The 27,271-nt window shown below is 39.6% G+C and overlaps 1 protein-coding gene across 1 annotated transcript in view; it reads left to right on the forward strand.

Annotated features, from left to right (window-relative positions):
- LOC140463094 (microtubule-associated protein RP/EB family member 1-like) overlaps nucleotides 1–7,700 on the forward strand; it is a 62,318-nt gene extending 54,618 nt beyond the window's left edge. The window contains exon 6 of the mRNA XM_072556810.1: nucleotides 6,850–7,700. Coding sequence (XP_072412911.1) covers nucleotides 6,850–6,909 — 60 coding nt within the window. The 3' untranslated portion in view covers nucleotides 6,910–7,700. The remainder of the gene's footprint in view (nucleotides 1–6,849) is intronic.
- Nucleotides 7,701–27,271: the final 19,571 nt, after the last annotated feature.

A 27,271-nucleotide genomic window follows, 5' to 3' on the forward strand; every position in this document is an offset into this window, starting at 1 on the left:
CTGGTTCAAGTTCATGGGACATTGACACCAGTCCTGGGGAAGGAGCAAGCTGTTCATTTGGAATGGGCTCCATATTGGCCATGCTGGCACCAGAGTCCTGGTGATTCACATAACTAGGGCTGTTGAGATAAGGCTTTAATTAGTGGGGAGTGGATTCAGTTGCATGGAAAATTTTGGAAAGTTAAAGGGGTTGGGAGGGCTCAGCAGAAGGTATTAAAGTTTCCAGAACAAGTAAAAGGACAGGGTATAGAAAAGCGCTTTTGCCCAAAATGTTGATTTTCCTGCTCTCTGATGCTGCCTGAACTGTTGTGCTTTTCCAGCACCACTCTAATCTAGAATCTGGTTTCCAGCATCTGCAGTCCTTGTTTTTACAGGATATAGAAAAGGGCAGGAGTCTTAACTTCAGCCACAGCAGATGAGGGGACAGCTATGAGAAGGGGGTCAGTCAACATGGGATTGAGGGTGCATTTAAATGCATGCAATATATGAAGCAAGGTAAATTAACTGTAATGCAGATGAAATTGGCAGATATGATGTCAGTATCACAGGGACATGGCTTACAAGGGGATCAGGGCTGGGAAGTAAATATCCAAAGATACATCTTCTATTAAAACAAGAAGCAGACAGAGGGTGGAGGGTTGCCTTGTTAGTAAGAAAGGAATCGGTAGCAAAGTGATAGAGTCAGAAGGCACAGAATCTGTGTTGAGCTGCAAAGGAAAATCGCCCTGATGGGTGTTGTGTACAGGCCTCCTAACAATAGTCGAAATGAGAGAAAGAAAGCATACTAGGAGATAGAAAAGGCATGTGAGAAAGGCACTATTACAATAATCATGAAGGACTTCAGTGTGCTGGTAGACTGGACAGTCAGGTTGGTAGCAAATCCCAAGAAAAGGAATTTGTGGAATGTCTACAAGATAGTTCTTTAGAGTACCTTGTAGTTCCCACTCAGGAGCAGGCAATTCGGAATTTGGTGATGTGTAATGAATCAGACATAATTAGTTAAGATGAAGGAACTCTTATGGGGAAATGACCATAATATGATTGAACTCGCCCTGCAGTTTGAGAAGGAGAAGCTAGAATCAGATGTAATGGTATTACAATTGAGTAAAGTTGACTACAAAGACACTAAAGAGGAGCTGGTTAGAGATGATTAAAAGGAGGAAATGAGCAGGGAAGACTGTATAGCAAAATGGCAAGAGGTTCTGGAGCTAATTCGGGAGGCAAGCAGAAATTTATTCCAAGGAGGAAGAAACCTTCTAAGGGGAGAATGAGGCAACCATGGGGCTGATCAGGGAAGTCCAGAACAGCATAAAAGCAAAAGAAAAAGCATACGATGTGGTGAAGCTAGAGGATTGGAAAGCCTTGTAAAAACCAGCAGAGAAAATCTAATAATAAAATCTAAGAAGTGGGGAGAAGATGAAATATGAGAGTAAGCTAGGTAGTAATATAAAAGAAGATTGCAGTAGTTTTTGTAGATATATAAAAGGTAAGAGAGGTGAGTGGCCGGTGAGGCTCGAGAACTGATAATATTGGGAACAAAGAAATGGCGGAGGAACTTAATCGTATTTTGCATCAGTTTTCATGGTGAAAGACATCACCTAGCCTAACAGAACTTCAGGGGATGGAGTATCGATGGTGATCTTTCAGGAATCACTGGAGTCAGGGAGGACTGGAAAATGGCTAATGTAAGGAAAGCAAAGGACAAAACTATAGGCTTGTTGGCCTAACTTCAGTCATTGGTAAGATTTTAGAGTCTATTATTAAGGATAAGATTGTGGAGTCCTTGGAAGTGCATGGTAAAAAAGCACAGCCTTGTCAACGGGAGGTTATGCCTGACAAATCCGTTAGAGTTCTTTGAGGATGAAATAAGCAAGTTAGACAAATGAGAGCCAGTGGACATGATCCAGAAGGCCTTTGACAAGATGCTGCACAGGAGACTTAAGATAACAGCCAAGCAAGGTACTAACGTGGATGGGTGATTGGTAGTCTGGCAGAAAACGGAGACTAGGGAGAAAGGGGTCTTTTTAGAATGCCAGTCAGTGACCAGTGGAGGTCTGTATTGGGGCCAAAATTATTCATTGTTATACACAAATGTTCTGTACGAAGGAACTGAGGGCTTTTTTGTTAAGTTTGTAGATGACAAAAATAGGTGGAGAGGCATGCAGTGTTGAGGAAGCAGGGAGGTTATAGAAGGTCTTGGACAGACTAGGAGAGTGAGCAAAGAAGTGACAGATGGAATACAATGTGAGAAAATGTGAGGTTTTACACTTTGATAGGAAGAATAGAGGCATAAACAATTTTCTAAACAACAAGGCTTAACAAATCTAAAGTGCAGATGGACTTGGGAGTCCTGGTTAAGGATTCTCTTAATGTTAACATGCAGGTTCAGTTGGCAGTTGCACTGCTGAGGCAGTAAAGTCACTATTTGGACTGCATTGGAGTATTTTAGGTAGTTTTAGGCACTGTATCCAAGGAAGGATGTGCTAGCATTAGAGGGGGTCCAGAGGAGGTTTAAAAGAATGATCCCAGGGATGGAACGATTGGTCAAATGAGGAATAGTTCAGAACTCTGGTTCTGTACTCAGTTGCGTTCAGAAGTATGAGGGATGATCTAATTGAAATTTACAGAGTACGAAGAGGCCTTGATAGGGTGAACATGAAGATATTTCTACTAGTAGGTGAGATTAGGACCCGACTGGACACCCTCAGTGAAGTGGCTTTAGAACTGAAATGAGGAATTTGAATGTATTTAAGACACAGGCCCTTGATTTTGACAGGGAATCACAGCGGTTCAGTACTGCTGCCTCACAGTACCAAGGACTAGGGTTTGATTCTGTTTTTCAGGCCACTGTCTGTGTGGAGTTTGCTTGGGTTTCTTCTGGGTTGTCTCCCACAGACTAAAGATGTACAGATTAGGTGGATTGGCCGTGCTCAATTACCCATAGTATCCAGGGATGTGCAGTTTGGGTGGATTGCCCAATTGCAATTGCAGCGTTACAGGGATAGGGTAGGGGAGTGGGACTGGGTGGGGTGTTCTTTTGAGGGTCGGTGTAGACTCAAATGGCATTCCTCAATACAGTATAGGGATTCTATAATTCTATGATTAAGGGTTATGTGGTGAAGGCAGGAGAATAGGGTTGAGAAACATATCTGCCATGATCAAATGACAAAGCAGACTTCACCCAAATAGCCTAATTCTGCTCCTGTGTATTATGGTCTTAGTTTCTCAGAATTGGTTCAAACTTCATTTCCACTCCTGACAGGCTACTAATTCTTTTCCTTTCCTGGGCAGATGACTGGCTTCCATGATTAGGATTACCCTAGAGATTCCTCCCTCCAGGAAAAAAGCTACCTGCATGTTCTAACCTTATTTAAATTCCTGCAATCTTATTCTGAGTGTGAGTTTCCATCTGGCTTCTGTGTAGTTATTAATAAAAACAGAGTTTTCCGTACATTAGGTGCAGAACTGGCTGCGCCTCTTGTTGTCCTTTAGATTCTTGCATTTCTGATAGGTTCTGTTTTATCTTTGGGTGGGGTGAAGAGAGACTTGATACTACAGTGGCTTTGTGTGGACCCTATCCCTTCCCAAGAGGCTGTTGCCACTGTTACATGACTCATATGGGCCTTGTATAGAACTGCTAATTAGTCATCCTGTGACACTCCCTTAATTCTAGCTTGAATCTAAATAAACAATTTAAAGTATAGCTTTTTATAAACATTAACATTCTTAGTGTCTCCCTATAAAACTTGAAGATAAACAGTGTATCCAGAATCAGCACATACGCAATTCGCATTACTACAGATTTGAATGTTTTGCACCACTGCCTCAGTAAATCACCCCCATCCTCTCCTCTCCTCTCTTCTCTCCACCTTCCTCTCCTGAAACTTTATCCTTTAAATTTAAGTATCAAACATATTTTATGGTCTTGAAGTCATTCCCTTTCAGTGCTATCTTTTTCAGGTGGGTAACCATATCTATGTTACTCATGATCAGATCCATTAGTAATTATTTTTTGTCTGTATGACCGCCATTAATCAGTTTTGTGTGAACCATAGAATCCTTCCAGTGTTGACAGAGGCCATTCAACCATTCAGTCTACACTGACCTTCCGAAGAGCTAGCTGTGCACCCTATCTCCGTAACCCTGCATTTACATTGCTAATCCATCTACCCTGGACACTACGGGGCAATTTAGTATGGTAAACCCAGCTAACTTGCACATCTTTGGACTGTGGGTGGCAACCAGCAGAAAACCATGCAAACTCCACATAGTCACCCAAGGCTGGAATTGAACTCTGGTACATGTGCCACTCCAGTGCTGTTCCTATTTTTAGTAAGATTGAACTGAGGAAACACAAGCCTTGCCTCTGCTATTGAATTGGCTACCTTTTATTTTTCTACCACTTATGGTGATTAATTGACAGTTCAACTGTTGGGTCAATGTTTTGACCATCCTCTCTCCTCTTCCACCCCCAAAATTGAATAAGATTAAAGTAGGTAGCTGACCTGAAGTTTTGCAAACCCACTTGCTACAGTTTCTTCTATTTTGTGTGCCTATACAAGATTGTGACGGTATTCTTTTTTTCCCTTTTCAGCTTGCTCATGCTGATGCTGTTCTCTTTTCCATTCGCCTTGAACTCCATTTCCATCTCTTCCTATCCACATAATTTAAAATGTAATCAAAACTCACTCCTTCACTGTACCAACCTGATATCAACTTCTGTTTCAGACTTTTGATATTTCTGTTTTGTTCTATTCACTTATTGAATTCAATCAACTTGAAATCACTTTATCACCAGCTCAACTCCATAATTCACCACTGTTATCAATTGTTCATTCAGGCCTCTTTTAGAAACCTGTGATCCAGTTATACCTTTTTGTTATTTTAAACCCCATAATTCTTACAGACGTTATCTTGCATTGTTCACATCTGCTTATGTAATACCTCAGGATCTCTTTCTGACATAAATCTGATGTTTTTTGCATTTACTTTGTAACTTCTTGATTAGGGACAGCCAGCACGGATTTGTGAAGGGTAGGTCTTGCCTTACAAGTCTTATTGAATTCTTCGAGGAGGTGACCAAGCATGTGGATGAGGGTAGAGCAGTGGATGTAGTGTACATGGATTTTAGTAAGGCATTTGATAAGGTTCCCCATGGTAGGCTTATGCGGAAAGTCAGGAGGCATGGGATAGAGGGAAATTTGGCCAATTGGATAGAAAACTGGCTAACCGGTCGAAGTCAGAGAGTGGTGGTAGATGGTAAATATTCAGCATGGAGTCCAGTTACAAGTGGAGTTCCGCAGGGATCAGTTCTGGGTCCTCTGCTGTTTGTAATTTTTATTAATGACTTAGAGGAGGGAGTCGAAGGGTAGGTCAGTAAATTTGCAGATGATACGAAGATAGGTGGAGTTGTGGACAGTGAGGAGGGCTGTTGTCGGCTGCAGAGGGACTTAGATATGATGCAGAGCTGGGCTGAGGAGTGGCAGATGGAGTTCAACCCTGCCAAGTGTGAGGTTGTCCATTTTGGAAGAACAAATAAGAATGCGGAATACAGGGTTAATGGTAGGGTTCTTGGTCAGGTGGAGGAACAGAGGGATCTTGGGGTCTATGTACATTGATCTTTGAAGGTTGCCACTCAGGTGGATAGAGTTTGTAAGAAGGCCTATGGAGTATTATCGTTCATTAGCAGAGGGATTGAATTCAAGAGTCGTGAGATGATGTTGCAGCTGTACAGGACTTTGGTTAGGCCACATTTGGAGTACTGTGTGCAGTTCTGGTCGCCTCACTTTAGGAAAAATGTGGAAGCTTTGGAGAGGGTGCAGAGAAGATTTACCAGGATGTTGCCTGGAATGGAGAGTAGGTCGTACGAGGATAGGTTGAGAGTTCTCGGCCTTTTCTCGTTGGAACAGCGAAGGATGAGGGGTGACTTGATCGAGGTTTATAAGATGATCAGAGGAATAGATAGAGTAGACAGTCAGAAACTTTTCCCCCGGGTACAACAGAGTGTTACAAGGGGACATAAATTTAAGGTGAAGGGTGGAAGGTATAGGGGAGATGTCAGGGGTGGGTTCTTTACCCAGAGAGTGGTGGGGGCATGGAATGCACTGCCCGAGGGAGTGGTAGAGTCAGATTCATTGGCGACCTTTAAGCGGCATTTGGATAGGTACATGGATGGGTGCTTAATCTAGAATAGAAGTTCGGCACAACATCGTGGGCCGAAGGGCCTGTTCTGTGCTGTATTGTTCTATGTTCTATGTTCTGTGTTCTTTAGAAGGCAGACTAAGTGATCACAACGTAATGAGAGACTTCCATTCTTAAACTGCATTATTTTGTAATGGAAGAATGGTTATGATTGAATTCATTTAATTTCCATGAACTTGTGTTTTAAAATGAAATAAGATACTAGGCTACTTCACCTTTACTCACCGCATGCATTTCATCCTTCTGACTGTCTGTCTGGATAAGTGTTTTGTTTCCAAAAGCTGATATCTCCATTTGGGATTTTGAATTATTTTTAGCTCTTCACTCTGCAAGAAAAAATTTCCAACACACAGATGTGTGCAGTCTATCAATTACTGAGGCATCTTAAATTGCTTTTTTTGCAATCTTAGAAAAGATAGAGCTAAATTTTGAGCATCCTAACTGTTTATGATTTCAGATTGCCTTTCAGTTGAAAGATCTATTGGGTTTTATAATAGTGCATTTTAAGGAAATATAATTTTTTAAATTCTGTTGGAAATTCAGGCAATCCTAAACTAAACTGATAGATTCAAGTCCATTTAAGTTATTAGTGATAATTTCTGCTTAATTTGAATGTTATTTTATAAAATCTTAATACTTTCGTTTCAGGAAGGGTTTGCTGTGCCAGATGTAGCAGATGAACAACCAGAAGAACAAGAAGAGTATTAAACTTATTACTTGGATGCAGCATATCCATGATTGGAATAGCTTGTCAAAAATCATGTGTGCATGTGCACATCAACAAAGGAAAAGACACTCTCTTTATTTTCTGTAAAGTCAAAAGAGCTTTGTTTGTAATTTTGTTAGTGTAAGCAAAATTAAAATGTACCTCCTTTCTAAAGTGCACTTTGCAGAAGTTTCAGTCCATATTTAACAATGATTGCTTCTACACTTTTACATCTGAGCAACACTTGCAGGTGTAGAAGTAGAAATTCTTGAAGGTCCTTCAGAGTGCTATTGTAACATCTTGATGCTTTTGCCACCACTAAAAGCTGACATGCTCTTGGACAGTGTTAAAAAGGTTGTTGATAGAATGATCACTGCATGATAATGACTGTAAATTGCACTGTAACAGAAAGTGTATAGAATGGTTCAGATCTTTATACATTCAGTTGTATGTTGATAGTTATAGCGTGTCCAAAATTTGTTGTATGTGGCAAGCCAGTTCATTTGATGTGCAAGAATGACTTGGCTATAAATACTTTGCATGAATTTTGTATGGTGAAATTGACATTAGATCAACTGCAGGAAATCGTTGTGGTGCCAAATGTTCCCTCCAGCCATTGTGGTTGTACTACAGCGGTGAAATATTTCCTGAATTCTTCTGTGGCCTTTATTCCTTCTACTGCCCTAAGATTCAGTATGCTGTAAGAAAAATCAAAACTTGGTCTTAAAACTACAGGGTGTTTTTCTACTCAAATCAATTTCTACTAACAATAAAGTTTGATATTTCAACAAAATTGTCTGTTGGAAATGTTGGTACATTTATAATCTTTAAAATATTCTGATTAAATATAGAACATTGCTAAAGAATAGTTTATTGCTAATTTAATTCGAACACTTATAATATTTAAAGCTAATCACTGCATTTGTTCTGATGTTGATAGTTCGTTCAGTGAAGATTAGAACCAGAAAGGAGGTTAATTAGGCCACATTATGGAAATATGATTTTCTTCTGCCTCTGTTTCCTTTCTAGTTGGAAATTTGTCCATAGTGTAACAAATAAATTGCCCTTTTTTGTACATTGAAAATTATTAAAAAGCAATCTAAAGTGTATTTTGTCATTTACTTGCCACCATTTTGTGGTTATCCTTTGTCTAATAATTATTTTAGATTTGTTCTTAAGTTCTATTCTTCTGTCATACTTGTTAGGAATGTTACATCTTTGGTTCAAGCAACCTAACAAAAAAAAAAGTCACCTTTACCATTTTTAGGGGAGTGAATAACTGAATCATTTTAGAATATGTATTCATAAGTATCTAAGTTGGCTCGCTGAGCTGGAAGGTTTGTTTTCAGATGTTTCGTCACCATGACTAGGTAACATCAGTGCGAGTCTGCAGTGAAGCACTGGTGGTATGCCCCGCCTCTATTTATAGTTCTTGGTTTCTTAAGGTGGGTGATGTCATTTTTGGTTCTTTTTTTTAAGGGAAGGTGTTTGGGATCTAAGTTGATGTGTTTATTGGTGGCGTTCTGGTTAGAATGCCATGCCTCTAAGAATTCTCATGTGTATCTTTGTTTCGCTTGTCCTAGGATGTGTGTTGTCTCAGTGAAAGTGGTGTCCTCCTTTGTATTTATGGAAGCTAGTAATAGTGGGTAATTGGTGTTTATGTGTCCTGGTGGTACGTTTCCTGCTTGTTTGTCCGATGTAGTGTTTTTTTACAGTTCTTGCGCAGCATCTTGTAAATGACATTAGTTTTGCTGGTGGTATTTGATGGATCCTTTCAGGTTCATTAGTTGCTGTTTAAGTGTGTTGGTAGGTTTGTGGCCTGTCACGATGCCAAGGGTTCTGAGTAGTCTGGAAGTCATTTCTGATATGTCTTTGATATAAGGTAATGTGGCTATGGTTTTTGGTTTTGTTGTGTCTGCTTGTTTGGGTTTATTTCTGAGGAATCAGCGGATTGTGCTTATTGGATACTTTTTTTTCTTGAAAACATTATATAGATATTTTTCTTCATCCCAACAGCCACAAACTGAGCTGCTTCAAGACATTATTTCAATGAGCACCAGCACACTGCAGCACCCAAGAACTACAAACAGCAGAAGAAAAATATCTACGCAGTTTCCAAAACAGGGCTATCCAATAAACACAATCCACTGATTCCTCAGAAACAAACCCAAATAATCAGGCATTTTGCAACCAAAAACTATAGCCATGTTACCTTGCATCAGACATCAGAAATTACTTCCAGACTACTCAGAACCCTTGGCATCATGGTAGACCACAAAGCTACCAACACATTTAAACAGCGACTAATGAACCTAAAGGATCTATGAGATACTACCAGCAAAGCTTAACATCATTTGCAAAATACCCTAAGAACTGTTTTTTAAAAAAAAACTACATTGGATATACAAGCAGGAAACGTGCCACCAGGATACATGAACACCAATGACCCACTATTACTAGTTTCCATACATACAAAGGAGGACACCACTTTGACTGGGACAACACACACATCCTAGGACAAGCGAAACAAAGACACACACGAGAATTCTTAGAGGCATGGCATTCTAACTAAAACTCCATCAATAAACACACATACTTAAATCCCATCTATCTTTCCTTGAAAAAAAGAACTGGAAATGACCTCTCCCACCTTAAGGAACCAAGACCTCTAAATGGGGAGGTGGGACATACCACCAGCACTTCACTGGAGACTCTCACTGATTGATGTTACCTAGTCATGGTGATGAAACATCTGAAAACAAACCTTCCAACTCAGTGGGCTAACCTACTTACCAATCTGAGCTTCAAATCTTCTCAAAAATTTGTAATACATATCCACCTACCATAGGTATTTGGCAGGAAGTGATCCTACATAGACAGTATCTCCCTTTTCAAAAGCTCCAGTTCTTGCTTGACCCTTTTTCACTTAGTTATACGTAGTGGTATTATGAATGCACCTCTTTTTTTTACATTTCTTACTTGATCAAGAGTCGTTATTGCAAAATATACAAGTTGTTTACTGTTTTGTTAAATAATCTACAGTGGAAGATTTTTTTTTCTTTGTTCTAATTCTGAAAAGCTTGATTTTTGTCATTTTTTTTAAAGGTATGTTTCAATTGGGCCAAAGTAACTCAACTCAGAATTCAGATTTGTGTGAAGAAGAATGTTTTATATTGTATAAAAAGCGTACAGCTTGTTGATAAGTGGGCTTTAACTGATAGAGATGTCGCTCCTCTTTACATTGGTATTCTCGTGAATTGTTCTGATGCCTGAAAGATGAAAAGGTTCAACAAGATGTTTTTTTTTTCAGCAATACTAAAAATCATTAGAGCAATAGAAGAACTTTTCTTGAGAGTCCAGGGCAAATAGGGAATCATCTGAAGAGATGAAAATCTCATGGAAAGACTGAGCTAAGGGTGACAGATAATTCTATAAGCTGACAAGATGTATCACTATGCCCTTGTGTTTCAGGTGTTAGGGTCTTTTTATAGTGTTTTGCATAAGTCCAAATCTGACCTACAAATAAACATGCTCAAGTTAATGGTTATGCACTGAGATTGGATTATTCTTTTGAATGAAATCTCTTGAATTCTGATTATGAACTTCTGTATAGATTTTGATATAAAAATCTTTGTCAATTCCTCAATTTTAAGAAAAAGTAGCTAAGTCACAAGTCACTTCTATTAGATATAAAAAATTCTCATATCTTAACTGGCATCAATAAATGAGTCGCTGATGATAAGTAGATATATTGCATGACTTAAAGAGCAATATGCTGTTTCTGATTTTCTTGCTCTGACCTAGAGAGACATGTGTATGTAATGCATATGAACATTTACAAATATTTTGGTAAATGTTCAGGAGTTTTTCAAAACCAAATGCTTTATTTCCTCACCTGTATCCTTGAGTTTAAAGAGTTAATTGAAGCATGTAAGATCCTAAAGGAGCTTATTTTGATGTATATTGAAAGCATGATTCCTCTTATGGATAAATCTAAAACTAGGAGCCCTTGTTTTAAAAGGGCACTCCTTTGTTTCAAACTAAGAAAAGGAATTTTTTTTTCCCTCAGCTGTAAGTGTCTTTATAAGCTACAGTGACTTGCTATGGTAGTAATTTTGATAAGAGACCAATGGATGATGGAAATATAGCTGTGAAGTACTGTAGATTGACATCCGTAATTGTCCTCACCTCTCTGCTGTCAAGGAGTAAATGATATTGCTACAGTTGAATCTTGAAGCTTGATCTTCCTATTGGTTTTTATGGCACACCTGTTTGAAAGTCGTGTGCTGCAAATTGAGAGAATAGATAAATTTTCAAAGTCATGAAGTGTCAATGCAAAGTTGATTGGAAGAATGAACTGTGAGGAGGATGCAGAGATGCTTCAGTATGATCTGGGCAAATTGGGTGAGTAGGAAAATGTGTGGCAGATGAATTATAATGTGGATAAACATGAGGTGGAATCACCTGATGAAGGAGCAGTGCTCCGAAAGCTAGTGTTTCCAATTAAACCTGTTGGACTATAACCTGGTGTTGTGATTTTTTTTAAACTCAATAAACATGAGGTCATCCACTTGATGCAAAAACAGGAAGACAGATTTATTTGAATAGCAATAGGTTCAGTAAGGAAGCTGCAACAAGACCTAGGTGTCATGGTACACCAGTCACTGAAAGTATGCATGTACAGTAGACAATAAGATAGCAAAGGTATGTTAGCCCTAATAGTGAGTAGATTCATGTACAGGTGTGGGAACATCTTGCAGCAATTGTGCAAGGCCTTGAGGAGACCACACTTGGAGTATTGTGTGCAGTTTTGGCCTCCTTCATCTGAGGATGTTATGGCTATGGAGGGAGTGCAATGAAGATTTTCTGATTCTTGGGCTGACTGGATTGATGTACAAGGAGAGACTGGATCGGTTAGGATGATATTCATTGGAGTTTAAAAGAATGATGGTGGATCTCAAACTGTCTCAGATTGGACAGTATAAACATAAGGGTGTTCCTGATGACAAGTGAGTTTAGAACCAGGGGTCACAATTCAGGGATAGAAGGTTTAGGACTGAAACAAAGAGCACAGTGGCTCAGTGGTGAGCACTGCTGCCTCTCAGCTCCAGGGACCCAGGTTCAATTCCAGCCTCTGGCAACTGTTTATGTGGAATTTACACATACTCCCTGTGTCTGTGTGTAGGTTTCCTCCCCGCGTCCAAAGATGTGCCAGTTAGGTGAATTGGCCAAGCTAAATTGCCCATAGCATTCAGGGATGTGTAGGTGCATTCAGGTCCATTAGTCAGGGATAAGATTACTTACAGTGTGGAAACAGGCCCTTCGGCCCAACAAGTCCACACCGCCCCGCCGAAGCGTAACCCACCCATACCCCTACATCTACATCTACCCCTACCTAACATTACGGGCAATTTAGCTTAGCCAATTCACCTGACCGGCACATTTTGTGGAGTGTGGGAGGAAACCGGAGCACCCGGAGGAAACCCACGCAGACACGGGGAGAACGTGCAAACTCCACACAGTCAGTCGCCTGAGGCGGGAATTGAACCCGGGTCTCCGGCGCTGTGAGGCAGCAGTGCTAACCACTGTGCCACCGTGCCGCCCATGGATAAGTATAGGATAGGGGAATGGGTCTGGGTGGATTACTCTTCGGAGGATCAGTGTGGACTTGTTGGGCCGAAAAGATTCTATTCTATAAATTTTTTCACCCCCAGATTGGTAAACCTGTGGGATTATCTGCCACAGAATGTGATTGAGGCCAAAACAATTAATGTTTTCAAGGAGTTAGATATAGTTCTTAGTGGAGAAAGTGGGGGGAAAAGGATAGACAATCATTGAATGGTAGAACAGGCTTGAAGTAGGCTTAATGACACCTACTATTTCCTGTTTCTATATCAAAAACTGGGCAGCGATTGAATTTGAGGATACTGAATTAAGGTGATTAGTAAAAGAGCTAATTGACGTTTTTTTATAGCAGCAGAGCATTATAAATTGCAGTCCGGTTCCGGAGAATCTTGTGGAAGCATTTGGATGAGCACTTGAAGAGAAAGGTGGATCTGACTATTATTCTTTAAAGGCTTGGTGGGCTGAGTGACCTGTTCATTTTAAATCAAACTTCTTCCTTCTTGTTATGTTTCTTCGTAGAATTATGTATATTTAAGGTCAATAGGTAGCCACATCTGAGTTCTTGTGTAGCATATGTTAGAATTAGCAATTTTTTTTAAATTAAGATTTTGTCTTCAGGCACTGTATCCATGATCTTTCATCTTGTGATCAGGTTTTTGTCTTTTAATGTCAAACTTTTTTTACCCTGTGATCGTTCAGTCATGTGAAGTCCTTAAATGAAATAGTTATGTAGATCAATGCTGTTGAGAAGGGAAGGATACAGTGAAACTAGATGACTTTAGAGTGAAAAGTTAGTTAGTGTTAGTTCCAGACCAGATGTATCAGGATAAAATACTAAAGAGGTTACTTAAAACAAAGTAACTTTAAGCCCAGATGCATGAATAGCTCCAAGAGGAAGTTCTGCATTTCTAGTCTACATGTTAAAGTCCTGATTTAAACTGTAAAGGGGGTTGTGACAAGGGATTCTCGTGTGAGTACCATATGAGTGGTGTTTTTGGGTACTGGTATTTATAAAGGAGTATTCTAGGATAAGTGGGATTATGCCAATATCAAGTTTTTTAAAAACTTTGAATCTATCTTATAAGAAGATAATTTGGTTTATTTTGAGTTCTGGTAAACATCTGTTTCGTTGTTAAACAAGATCTGTAACATTGTATCCTTGTGTCAGCAAGGGACTACTACACTAAAACCAAAACAAATCAAAATAGATTTATCCAGCCAGGTTTCACTCTGGGGATCTGACTTGTCTAATAATCAGTCAACATTGTTTTCATGCAGAAACAATGGCTGGCAGACTAAAGATCAGATCCAGCATGTCTTGCCTAGAAACTGATATCTTCTATGCCCAAAATATGTCCATGTACCAATTGCTCCCTGCTCATCATGAAGTTAATATGATATTCTGTGGCTTACAGATTGACTTTCCTTGTCATTTTTGACCTACCTGCATTCTAACAGACTATCATATTATCCTATTCCAACAGCTCTACTGTCCTGAAGCTGGGTAGAACTGCCCTGGACTGTTTCCATTCTTATTTAGTGAAAGACTTGCAGTGACTTGTCTTTTTGCCCCTGTACTATTACCTTTGTTGTCAAGGAATTTATACCTAGCCCCCTCCAATTTCTCATCTCCATGCTGTCCCTTGACTGCATCACGTGAAGTCAAGAGTGTGATGCTGGAAAAGTGCAGCAGGTCAGGCAGCAACCAAGGAGCAGGAAAATTGCTGTTTCGGGCAGAAGCCCTTCATCGGGCTTTTGCCCAAAACGTTGATTCTTCCTGCTCTTCGATGCTGCCTGACTTGCTGTGCTTTTCCAGCACCGTGCTCTTGACTCTAATCTCCAGCATCTGCAGTCCTCACTTACGTATAGCATTATGTGAAGGCATGGTGTTACCTTTCACTTGTATGCTTACTCCAGATTTGCAAAGTTGTCAGACTGCTTTCCTGACATCCAATACTAGACAGACAAAATTTTGTACGATTTAATAATTTGTGAAGTCAAAGCCAATGTTTTTGGTTCCTACATGATTCCCTAACTATTGAATCAGTCTCCCTGGCAGCAGTTTGTGATTAATCCAGGCTTCTCTTAGTCATGGTGTCACATTTATTCATACGATAGGCTTTCAACCTCATTTATGCCAACACTTAGACTACCTGTTTCTACCTCCAATTGGTATTTACTAAAGCCTTCATCAAGGCTGTCAGTACCTTTTTAGATTTGACTATTTCAGTACATTCCTGACTGGTGTCCTATAATCTACTGTCTGTGAAATGGAAGTCAATCAAAACTGCTGCACTATTGCCCCTGTGCACATTAGTCTACACTGGGCACAAGTAGAGTAATATGTTAATTTCAAAATTCTCCCTCTTGTTTTTCACTTCCTTCATGGTCCTGCTCTTTCCTATCCTATTACGGTGAAAGGGAAGGCTGGTAGTTTAGGGAATGCTGAATGACTAAAGAAGTTGAGGGTTTGCTTAAGAAAAAGAAGGAAGCATTTGTCAGGTGTAGACAGGATAGGTCAAGTTAATCCTTAGAGTATAACGGCAGTAGGAATATACTTAAGAAGAAAATCAGGAGGATATAAAGGGAACATGAGATGGCTTTGAAAAATTAGAATTAAGGAGAATCCAAAGGCTTTTTACAAATACATTAAAGACTAAAGGGTAACTAGGGAGTGATTAAGGCCCTTCAAAGATCAGCAAGGTGGCCTTTGTGTGGCGCTGCAGAAAATGGAGATACTAAATGAGTATTTTCAACAGTGTTTACTGTGGAAAAGGACATGGCAGATATAGAATGTAGGGAAGTGGTTGGTGACATCTTGAAAAATGTCCATATTACAGAGGAGGAAGTGCAGGATGTGTTGAAACACACAAAGGTAGATAAATTCCCAGGACCTGATCAGGTGCATCCTAGAATTCTGTGGGAGGCTAGGGAAGTGATTTTTGGGCCTCTTACTGAAATATTTGTATCATCGATAGTCACAGGTGAGGTGCCGGAAGACTGGAGGTTGGCTAACGTGGTGCCACTGTTTAAGAAAGGTGGTGAGGACAAGCCAGGGAACTATAGATTGGTGGGCAGGTTGTTGGAGGGAATCCTGAGGGACAGGATGTGCACGTATTTGGAAAGGCAGGTACTGATTAGGGATAGTCAACATCGCTTTGTGCGTGGGGAATCCTATCTCACAAACTTGATTGAGTTTTTTGAAGAAGTAACAAAGAGGACTGATGAGGGCAGAGTAGTAGATGTGATCTATATGGACTTCCGTAAGGTGTTCATCAAAGTTCCCTATGGGAGACCGGTTAGCAAGGATAGCTCTCTCAGAATACAGGGAGAACTCGCCATTTGGATACAGAACTGGCTCAAAGGTAGAAGATAGAGGGTGGTGGAGCGGAGTTGTTTTCCAGACTGGAGGCCTGTGACCAGTGGAGTGCCACGAGGATTGGTGCTGGGTCCATTACTTTTCATCATTTGACTTGGATGTGAGCATAAGGGGTATAATTAGTAAGTTTGCAGATGACACCAAAATTGGAGGTGTAGCGGACAGCAAAGAAGGTTACCTCAGAGATTACAACAGAATCTTGATGAGATGGGCCAATGGGCTGAGATGTGGCAGATGGAGTTTAATTCAAGGTGCTGTATTTTGGGAAAGCCAATCTTAGTAGGATTTATACACTTAATGGTAAGGTCCTAAGGAGTGTTACTGCACAAAAACCTTGGCGTGCAGGTTCACATCTCCTTGAAAGTAGAGACACAGGTAGATAGGATAGTGAAGAAGGCGTTTAGTATGCTTTCCTTTGTTGGTCAGAGTATTGAGTACAGGAGTTGGGAGGTCATGTTGTGGTTTTAAAGGAAATTGGTTGGAATATTGCATGCAATTCTGGTTTCATTCCTATTGGAAAGATGTTGTGAAAAGACTTACAAGGATGTTGCCAGGGTTAGAGGATTTGAGCTATTTGGAGAGGCTGAACAGGCTGGGGCTGTTTTCTCTGGAGCATTGGAGGCTGAAGGGTGACCTCCTAGAGGTTTACAAAATCATGTGGGGCATGCATAGGATAAATAGTATTTTCCCTTGGGTGGGGGAGTCCAGAACTAGAGGCCATTGGTTTAGGGTGAGAGGGGAAAGATCTAAAAAAAGACCTATGGGGCAACTTTTTCACGCAGAGGATGGTACGTGTATGGAATGAGCCGCCAGAGAAATGGTGGAGGCTAGTACAATTGCAACATTTAAAAGGCATCTGGATGGGTATATGAATAGGAACGGTTTGGAGGGATATGGGCCAGGTGCTGGCACGTGGGACTAGATTAGGTTGGGATATCTGGTCGGCATGGACAGGTTGAACCAGAGGGTCTGTTTCCATGTTGTACATGTCTATGACTCTAGTTGCTTCCAATCCCACAGCCCCTTGTGATATCTGCACACATCTGGATAGTAGTAACAGGATAGGCCAGAGTCAGCATGGATTTATGAAGGGGAAATCATGCTTGACTAATCTTGTGGAATTTTTTTGAGGATGTAACTCTGAAGATGGACAAGGGAGATCCAGTGGATGTAGTATACCTGGACTTTCAGAAAGCCTTTGATAAAATCCTATATAGGAGGTTAGTGAGCAAAATTAGGGCACATGGTATTTGGGGCAAAATACTGATATGGATTGAAAGTTAGTTGGCTGACAGGAAACAAAGAGTAGTGATAAACGGCTCCCTTTCAGATTGGCAGGCGGTGACCAGTGGCGTGCCGCAGGGATTGGTGCTGGGACCGCAGCTTTTTACAATGTACGTTAATGATATAGTTGAAGGTATTAAAACTAATATTAGCAAATTTGCTGATGAGACAAAGCTGGGTGGCAGGGTGAAATGTGAGGAGGATGTTAGGAGAATACTGGGTGACCTGGACAGGCTAGATGAGTGGACGGATGCATGGCAGATACAGTTTAATGTGGATAAATGTGTGGTTATCCACTTTGGTGGCAAGAACAGGAAGGCAGATTACTACCTAAAAAGGAGTCCAGTTAGGTAAAGGGGCAGTACAATGAGATCTAGGTGTTCTTGTACATCAGTCAATGAAAGCAAGCATGCAGGTACAGCAGGCAGTGAATAAAGCTAATAGCATGCTGGCCTTCATAACAAGAGGAATTGAGTATAGAAGCAAAGAGGTCCTTCTAGCTGTACCGGGCCCTGGTGAGACCGCACCTGGAATATTGTGCGCAGTTTTGATCTCCAAATTTGAGGAAAGACATTCTGGCTATTGAGGGAGTGCAGCGTAGGTTCACAAGGTCAATTCCCAGAATGGCGGGATTATCTTACGCTGAAAGATTGGAGCGACTGGGCTTGTATACCCTTGAGTTTAGAAGGCTGAGAGGGGATATGATTGAGACGTATAAGATTTATTAAAGGATTGGATACTCTGGAAGCAGGAAGCATGTTTCCGCTGATATGCGAGTCCCGAACCAGAAGACAGTTTAAAAATAAGGGGTAGGCCACTTAAAACAGATTTGACGAGAAACTACTTCACCCAGAGAGTGATGGGTGTGTGGAATGCTCTGCCCTAGAAAGCTATGGAGGCCAAGTCTCTGGATACTTTCAAGAAAGAGTTGGATAGAGCTTTAAGGATAGTGGAATCAAGGGTTATAGGGATAAGGCAGGAACAGGATACTGATTGTGGATGATCAGCCATGATCATAATGAATGGTGGTGCTGGCTCGAAGGGCAGAATGGCCTACTCCTGCACTTGTTGTCTATTGTAAAAACTATTCTCAAATCCAAGCTCCCTTTTCTTGGCTATTTGACCCCAATTCTATTTTTTAAAAAATGCTATTCCAGGATCACACTTATTAAGCATTATATTAACTTTATTTCAAGACACACAGTCTTTGTCTTCTCTGCTGTCTTCAATCTTCTGGCTGCTAATCTCCCTTGGTGATTGTGTTTTTTTTACGGCGAGTATGTTTTAGGTGAAAAGGTACCTTTTGATAGCGTGTGTTTCTAATTTCTTTGAGAACAAGATGTTAGATGGGCAGTTGGCTCTATGGTAGTTGCTTGCTCTAATTTTCAAAATGCACACTTGTTTTATAGTTTCCCCCACTCCCCACCCCTGGTTAAATTTGAATGGCTGTCCAAACAGCAACCAAAATTCAGGTATCCATTTAACAGCCATTTGCTATACATACCTGTTTTGGAACAGCTCGTCTCCCCGCCTTTCCATTTGGGCAGCCGAGCCTGCACTTTAAGTTTAATTCAAAGTTTATATACTGTACATGCTTTTGACTCCCTAACAGTGGGGAGACCTCAACATGTAATCAAACTAATACCTTTGCTCACACCAGCTTTTGAAGAACTATTCATTTGAGTGTTAGATTGGATTGGATTATTTCCAAATTCAAAGCAGGATATCAATCTATCTTTACATTTAATAACAGGACAACCCAATTTCCAGAAGCTATTTTTTAAAGGATAATTGCAGCTGAGATAGTAATGGAAAAATTAGTGTTTTTTTAAATGCTATGGACTATTGAAATACAATCCGACCAAGGATAACTTTATCTAAAATTCAGGACAAAGTCAGCAACCTGGGTGTGAAAGTGTCTAAAGCTATTGTCTATCATCAAATACAAGGAAATTTGAAAGTCTGGAGGATATCTGTCCAATGATTAAGCCTTCTTTGCTACCAGAGATTCCCCAAATGCATTCCCTGGATGATGTTCATTCAGATTAATCTATGGTCATGTAATAAGTCCATTAAAATTGATTAAAGAGACATTTTAAGGCTAAAAGACAGGAAGATCCAGTGAATTTGCTTAAGAAATTAAAGGGAACTTGTAGGCTATGTCTCCTTGTTACCGATGTGCAGTATAATCATGGAAAGTCCAAATATCGTTAGAGTTGTATACGTGTTTCACAATACTGCACTGTGCTTGTGAAGTCTTAGCCAGGTAACATGCCTGTTCATTCCTGCTGATGCCTATATTTTCTGTAACTCATAAAATTCCTATGGCGGAATATGTAGTGCTATTCTAATACCTTGTTACAGTATGTGGGAAGTCTAACTGTTAGCCAGACAAGATGTGAATGTGGGGGAATTAGTGCCAATAACACAACATACTTTTTGGTTAAACCTGGAAAAACAAGCTTGGGGAAAATGGAAATTCAAGTTTTGTCAGAAAAATTACCTAATTGAACCTAGCCGAAGCAGTTGGACTCTGAGTGACATTAGTTCCTAAACCAGGGAGGATCAATTTGATTCTTCATAAATTATAGAAAAGTAAATGCAATATTGGATAACTAATTCATTCCCAATTTCTCAATTAGAAGGTAATATCAATAGGGTTGGTAGAGTTTAATTTCTTTCTAAGATTGATCTATTGAAGAGGTAAAAGTAACATCAAAAGCTTAGGAGATATTATGTTTGCATTAAATGGGTTATATCAAAATCTAGTGATGTCATTCATGTGTAAAAATGCCCCCATGACATTCCAAAGACTTATGAATCCATTTGTAGCTAAAGCGCCAAGGTATAAATTATTTAGGCGATGTTGTAATATTTGGTAAGTTCTGTGGAACATGTGAAACAGCTAGGATGCTTGTTTAAGCAGTTACAATCAGCTGGTTTAGAACGTAGAAACGTTCAGCACAGAACAGGCCCTGTGGCCTACGATGTTGTGCCGAGGATTAATCCTAATGTAAAATAGTAATAAATGTCAAAGTGAATTCACAAAAGCAAGGATAACTTACAAAGGACACATTGTAAGGCAAGTGTCCACAGCAGCAAAAGTGAAAGCTGTGATGGAATTCCTCATCCTTACAACTAAGTGGGAAATCATGAGAACTTTGGGAATATGTGCTATTCATCAGAATTTATGCCTAAATTCAGCACAATATCCTCTAACTGAGTTGCTACAAAAACAGATGAAGGTCACATAATTAGTAAAGTGCTGGCCTTTGAGAAACTAAATGCAGTCCTTTTAAATGAATAGTTCTAATAATTGAACTAGGGTTGGCTGCCCAGACTTTGAAACTTTTTAAAATGGCAATGGCTCGTGAATTGAGGGTTTTTGTTTTAGATTAGATTAGATTCCCTACAGTATGGAAACTGACTCTTGGGCCCAATAAGTCCATACTGATCCTCCAAAGAGTAACCCACCCAGACCCATTCCTCTACCCTATATTTGCCCCTAACTAATGCGCTTAACACTCTGGGGAATTTAGCTTAGCCAATTCACCTGACCTGCACACCTTTGGGGCAGGAATCAAACCCAGGTCCCTGATGCTGTGGGGCAGCAAGTTCAAGATGATGAATCTGGGTTTAAAATGCCAGTGCTGTACTTTTCTAAGAAATTAAACCAATATCGGAAGTAATTTGCACTGTAGAAAATGAAACTAAGAATATGATTGACTCTTCAAAATGTAAGTCTTTGAGAAGGTTGAAAAGAAATATTATTATATGGTGATCATAATTTACTGGATTTAAGACTCTAAATCAAGATGGTTCTGAAGAAGCTTATTGATTCAATCATTGTGAACAGCAATGTCAAGAAAAGGCATAGATCATTGAGTCAGCTTTTAAGAAGCATTTAATCTAAGACAATTTCAGGAGTGCTTTAGCTGACTGCAGTCTTATCACCAAAGGCAGACAGAATACAAAAAGCATAACTGCAACTAGTTATATAGTATTACTTTCTAAAGCAGCAGAACCTATAAAACAGATGCATTATCACAAAAGTGTACTGAAGCAGATTTTTTCTTGCATAAGACTTGAACAAGGGTGATTGACTAACTTTTTCAAATATATTGTAGACATGTGTGTCCTTGGTAATGAAAGACAGTACATTTAAGAATGGTATTTTCTTATCTTTAAGTGTAGATGTATGCGAGAGACCACATTTTCCATTTTATTGGGATTATAAATTGAGGTAGAATTCGGACTCCTACTGTGGAAATATCAGTAAAGTTTGACAATCAGAGGGAAAAAAAATCCATTTAAATTGTTTCAAGTAAAAGATATTCTGATGGCATTTGCCTTCTAGTCGAGTTGCAGAGAATAAAACAAACTGGTATGTGCCAAGAGCAACAGTTTGTCAAAACTTAAAAGGACAGAGAATAAAAGGAGCTTTCCATCTGTTGTCTGGACTATTGATCTTGTGTTTTGTTTACCTGTCCATATTCTTTCTACCTGTAGTATGTGTTAAACCATTTTTTGTCTCTCTTAATAATGATTATCATCTCCTGTTTTAGTATTTTGAATGGGTTTAATAAGTCTTATCTGAATGAGAAATCCTTTCATTTCGCTGTTCATCAAGTTAAGTGCATTACAGTGAATAGTTATTTTTACTGCTCTGAAGCAGCCTGGTGTTGGTCCTGGGATGGTCTCATTGGGCTTTTTATACATTTTTGTTAATACTACTATCAGTACACTTTTTGCCTAGTTAAGCTGTACAATAGAAACCGTTTTGCTTTAAATCTGATTTTTACCAAGTCAGTGATTTTTGGCTTTTTATTATAAATTGCCCTTTTGGGACATACATGAGTTCCTTGTGCAAGTATATTCAGTTTTGAACAGAATATGGTATCATCGTCAAATAGAACTGACTAAAATTGTGTAATTAAATATTCTGTAGTTTTAATGTCTGGAATTAACATTGGTTTCTCACTATCTTTCTTTTGATTCTATTGATAATGGAAATGTAATAATGCTATGATCACTCCTCCCTGATGCTGTCACATACTGAAAACTATAGCTATGTTAACATCATTGGACCCTAAATCAAATATATGACTGCCTTGTTACTTTGAGTTAGCTAACAGTTTTTTTACAAATCTTTCAGCTATCGTTCAGTACCATACTATTGCCTTAGCAAATTTTAGTCCCCAGCAGAGATGACACTTATTTTAGAAGCTTTAGTAATGTCTATTTCTTGTGCTTCACAACAATGTGCTCTTTCACCTGGAGGCCAGGATATTAAGGAAAACATATTTGTGCCGATAATTTTATTATATCCTGTTAATAAATATAACCACCACAATGTTTTCTTGGTGTTCTCTATCCTTTATGAATCCATTGTAACCGTTTAAGTTAATTTCTTGATCTATTATTCTCAAAATATGTCTCTGTGAAAGATATGATATCTAACTTCTCTAATTTAGTATAAGATTGCAACTCTAACATGAATATTTTAAGTGTCAGCTATTTATAGGTTCTGTTGCTTTACAAAGTAGCACCATATAACTAGTTGCAGTTATGCTTTTTGTATTCTGCCTATGGCAGTAAGACTACAGTCAGCTAAAGCACTCCTGTAATTCTCTTAGATTAAATGCTTTTTAAAAGCTTACTCAGTGATCTATGCCAAGCTGAACATCTTTTTATACATTCAGGAGATGTGGGTGTTGTTGGCTGGACCAGCATTTAACTCCTACCCTTGATTTCTCTTAAGTGATGAAGTGTCTTCTTTCTGGTCCCGTCCAAATGACTTAGCTACACCCACAGTGTTGCTAAGGAGGTTGTTTTCCCATGTACCTGCTGTCCTTATCCTATTAATAAATGGTAGTTATTGTGGATTTGGAAGATGCTATCAAAGGAGCTTTGGTGAATTTGTGCCATACACATTGCTGGTACTGTGCATCATTGTTGGAGGGAGTGAATGTTTGTGGATGTTGAGCCAATCAAGTAGACTGCTCAATTGTGCTCTGGATGGTGACAAGCTGCTTGGGTAATGTTGAAACTGCATTCATCCAGATGAGTAGGAAGTATTTCATCACACTCCTGACTTGTGCCTTGTAGATGATGGACAGGCTTTGGGGTGCCAGGAGGTGAGTTACATGCTGCAAGATTCTTAACCTCTGTTCTGTTCTTGTAGTCATAGCATTTATATAGAGTCATAGAGGGCTACAGCCCAGAAAAGGGCCCTTTAGACCATCAAGTGCACCAGTCAAATATAATCACTCAAGCCCATTTTCCAGCACTTGGCCCATAGCCTGTATGCCTTGGCATCTCAAGTATACATTTAAATTCCTAAACTTTATTAGGGTTCTACCTCTACTATCCTAACAGTCAGATTCCCACTACCCTTGTTTTCCCTCATCCCTATCTAAACTTCCTGTCCCTTAAATCTATGCTGGCCATGGTCACTGATCCCTCCAACCAAGAGGAAAAGTTCATTCTTGTCTAATCTGTTCATACCCCTCATAATTTTATACATCTGTTATGTATCCTGTCAGTCTCTAAGGAAAACAATGCTAGCTTATCAAATCTCCCTTGGATAGTCCAGTTCAGATTCTGGTCAATGGTAACCCACAGGATGTTGCGACTGGGGGATTCAGAAATGGTAATGACATTGAATGACAAGGGGCCACGGTGAGTTTCTGTCTTGTTGGAGATGCCTTTGCTTGGAATTTGTGTGGTGTGAGTGTTATTTACCACTTGTCAACCCAAACCTGAATATCATTCAGGTCTTGCTGTATTTGGCCCTGGACTGTTTCAGTATCTGAGGAGTTGTGAATGCTGCTGAATGTATAGTAGTTATTAGCAATCATCTGACCTTATGAGGATAATATAATTGAAGCAGTTGAAAACAGTACCATGCAGAATGCAGAGGGCTCTTGTGCCACAGCGGTAGTAGCATACTTCTGGACCAGAATGCCCAGGTTGCAGTCCCACCTGCTCCAGGTGTGTGCCATAATATCTTTTAAACTGGTTGATAAGAAAATATAAATATCCCGAGGAACTCCTGCAGAGAGAACCTGGAATTGAGAGATGATTTTAAGGGTGACCTCAGAGGTTTATAAAATCATGAGGTGCATGAATAGGATAAATAGATGATGTCTTTTCCCTAGGGTGTGGAAGTTCAGAAGTGGAGGGCATAGGTTTAGGGTGAGAGGGGAGAGATATAAAAGAGACCTAAGGGGCAAGTTTTTTCACACAAAGGGTGGTGCATGTATGGAATTAGCTGCCAGAGGAAGTGATGGAGGCTGGTACAATTACAACATTTTAAAAGGCATCTGGATGGGTATGTGAATAGGAAGGGTTTAGAGGGATATGAGCCAAGTGCTGGCAAATGGGACGAGATTAGGATAGGATATCTGGTCGGCATGGACGGGTTAGACCGAATGGTTTGTTTCCATGCTGTACGTCTCCATGACTCTGACTCTAATGTTTTGTGCTCTATATTGGCGTAATTGGTTTGGTAAGATGACAGCATTTTCAAAAGCAATCTGTTTTTAAATTTGCAAAAAGCACCTAGGCCATGTTGCAATACATCTACTTCCAGTGTCCGATCATGTCTTGTCTGATGTCCTCATATTATGGTAGGCAGGATTTTGTTAATAGAAATAGTGAAGAGAATCAGATGTGTTGTGGTCTTGTCACACATCAGGATGTCCTTCTTGAGCAAATACTGAATCTTAGTAGCAATACCTTTTCAGTGAAGTTGGAATGTATGAGTCGGAGTTCAATCTGAGACAGCATGGTAGATCCTATTTATTTGTGGTGGTCATATTTGTTTAACATCTTCAGGCTTGTTTAGGTCAGACAGTTATGGATTAAGTAGACCATAAAACGTTTAACTGTCTGATATTAATCTGGCACTTTATGCTGTTAAATGTTAATTCATATAATTATGTTGCTGCAATCCGTCAGTGAGGGTTGATGTCATGTTTTGCCTTTATCTGATCCATGACCATGATGTCAGCTACACAAACACAACCAGGTACACTTCATTAAATCATGTATGTTGTGATAGGTCTAAACTTACTGATATACCTAGTGGAAACAATCAAATTATATTGTCCATATGGCATCCAGATGGACAGACCAGCAGCTATACTTCACATCTAGGTTAGAAAAGAAGCTGGCATTAAAAAATCTAGGCTGTTGGTGTTTTGTGTGGGAACCTTTTGAGAGAGGTTGAGGTCCCTTGAATCTAGGCATACTGTTATGCTCTTGTAGTCTTTCTTTAAGACTACACCATTCTATGCAGTGGTCGACCTCCAAATGATACAATTTCAATTCATATCATTCAAATCTTCTCCTGAATGTGCAACTACACTTCTTTGGATGATTGATAATTGGGGTCGGATCATCTTTGAGATGCAATGTCACATGATCCTTCTAATTGCTGATCGTGTCAAACAGGTACAGACATTTGAGATCATTAACTGACTCCATGGCTTCCCACTTGGTCTGTTCTACTACAGGTGGTGTGGCTTGGAAGTCAAAGGTAATGTTGACATTTGTGCATAACACTAATCCTGTCATTGCTGGACCATTGATATCTACCAGGCAGAAGATTTCGGAAATCGAATTTGAAAGTGTATATTAAAACTGCAGTGTGTTTGTACCACTGCATTGAGTTGATTTGTTGTCTTTTGTAGGTTTTATCATGGAATACCACTTGTTGGGATACATGTCTTCTGGGGGAAAGTGAGGTCTGCAGATGCTGGAGATCAGAGTTGAGAATGTAGCGCTGGAAAAGCACAGCAGGTCAGGCAGCATCCGAGGAGCAGGAGAATTGATGTTTCGGGCACAAGCCCTTCATCAGGAATGCATGTCTTCTGGAATGCATTGTGGTAAAATATCAACACTATTGCCAGCATGAATTTTGGCTTTGGGGGTGTGTCGGTCTGTCTTTGGAGGATATTGTGTTGATGATAAAAATGAGGCTAATTTTATTGCAGTGTGGGAGATTGACAATATTAAAAGCTTGAGTATCTTCCAACGGTTGCTTTTTGCATTGTTGGCTGTGTATTTTGTTAAGTTTGTGTACATTTAGACAGCTTTTCCATGTTGCTGGCATTATGATGTACCATGTTTATTACCTGGATCACCATCATCTGGGTCTTTTGAAACCATATTTTCTGGACGTGCGGGCCCAGTGGTTTTAGTGTCATGTTTTGCAGAAATGAGAAAACACCAGACAACTTTTGCAATTGTGATGAATAACGTGTGACAGACCTTGCTGGTTTGATGCATTTTACTAAACCTGTTACCTCCACTCAAAGCATGTAATTGATTTCAGCCTACTACTAGGACTTCATGTTGGTGTCCATCTTTCAGCAAGTCATCAATAGTATGGGCCTTTTTCTTGCCCAAAAGATCGTTCTGGAAAGCTTTGATTGGAGTAGAGGCAATTATGAACAAGTTTATAATCTCCAAGTTCTTCAGAAAAATCAGACTCTTGTCCTTTCCTGCATTATCTGGCAAAAGATGCCAATGTTGTCAATAGACACTTGAGCTCTGTCCATATGACATATATTGGAGCTTATTGATCCAAAAATTGATTTATACTTTGAGCTAGTCCTCAAGTACTCTTCAAATCTTCTCTAGATCTTTTGCATCAACCTCAAAAAACAGAATGTATTTATTTGATGAATCCCTGTCTAACCAATATCGAGTAATACTTTCAGAGAGTTCATGTCTGGATAATTTCTGCCTTAATTTGCAAAGTAAAGCTGCATGTGTTACTAAAATATTTTAAATGAATGTCACAGGCTGTCCAAATCCATAGTCAAATGCTTGTCTTCCATTTTTAGTTGAAGGTTAGTGGCTTTTTGTTTTGACGTAAAATACAGGCCTGGCAGTATATGTGGAGAGAAAGCAGAGTTAATGTTTTGGGTCCAGTGATCCTCCTTCAGAACTGGAACTTTTTCTAGCAATTCCTTTTTTTGTTTCCAGTTCACAGCATTTGTTCCTTTCTTTTACTGGGTTTGTTCTTTCATTTTTTTTTCTTCCTCCCTCTTATTTAATTATTTATG

The sequence above is a fragment of the Chiloscyllium punctatum genome, chromosome 37 (genome assembly GCF_047496795.1).
Source record: "Chiloscyllium punctatum isolate Juve2018m chromosome 37, sChiPun1.3, whole genome shotgun sequence".
Classification (NCBI taxonomy): domain Eukaryota; kingdom Metazoa; phylum Chordata; class Chondrichthyes; order Orectolobiformes; family Hemiscylliidae; genus Chiloscyllium; species Chiloscyllium punctatum.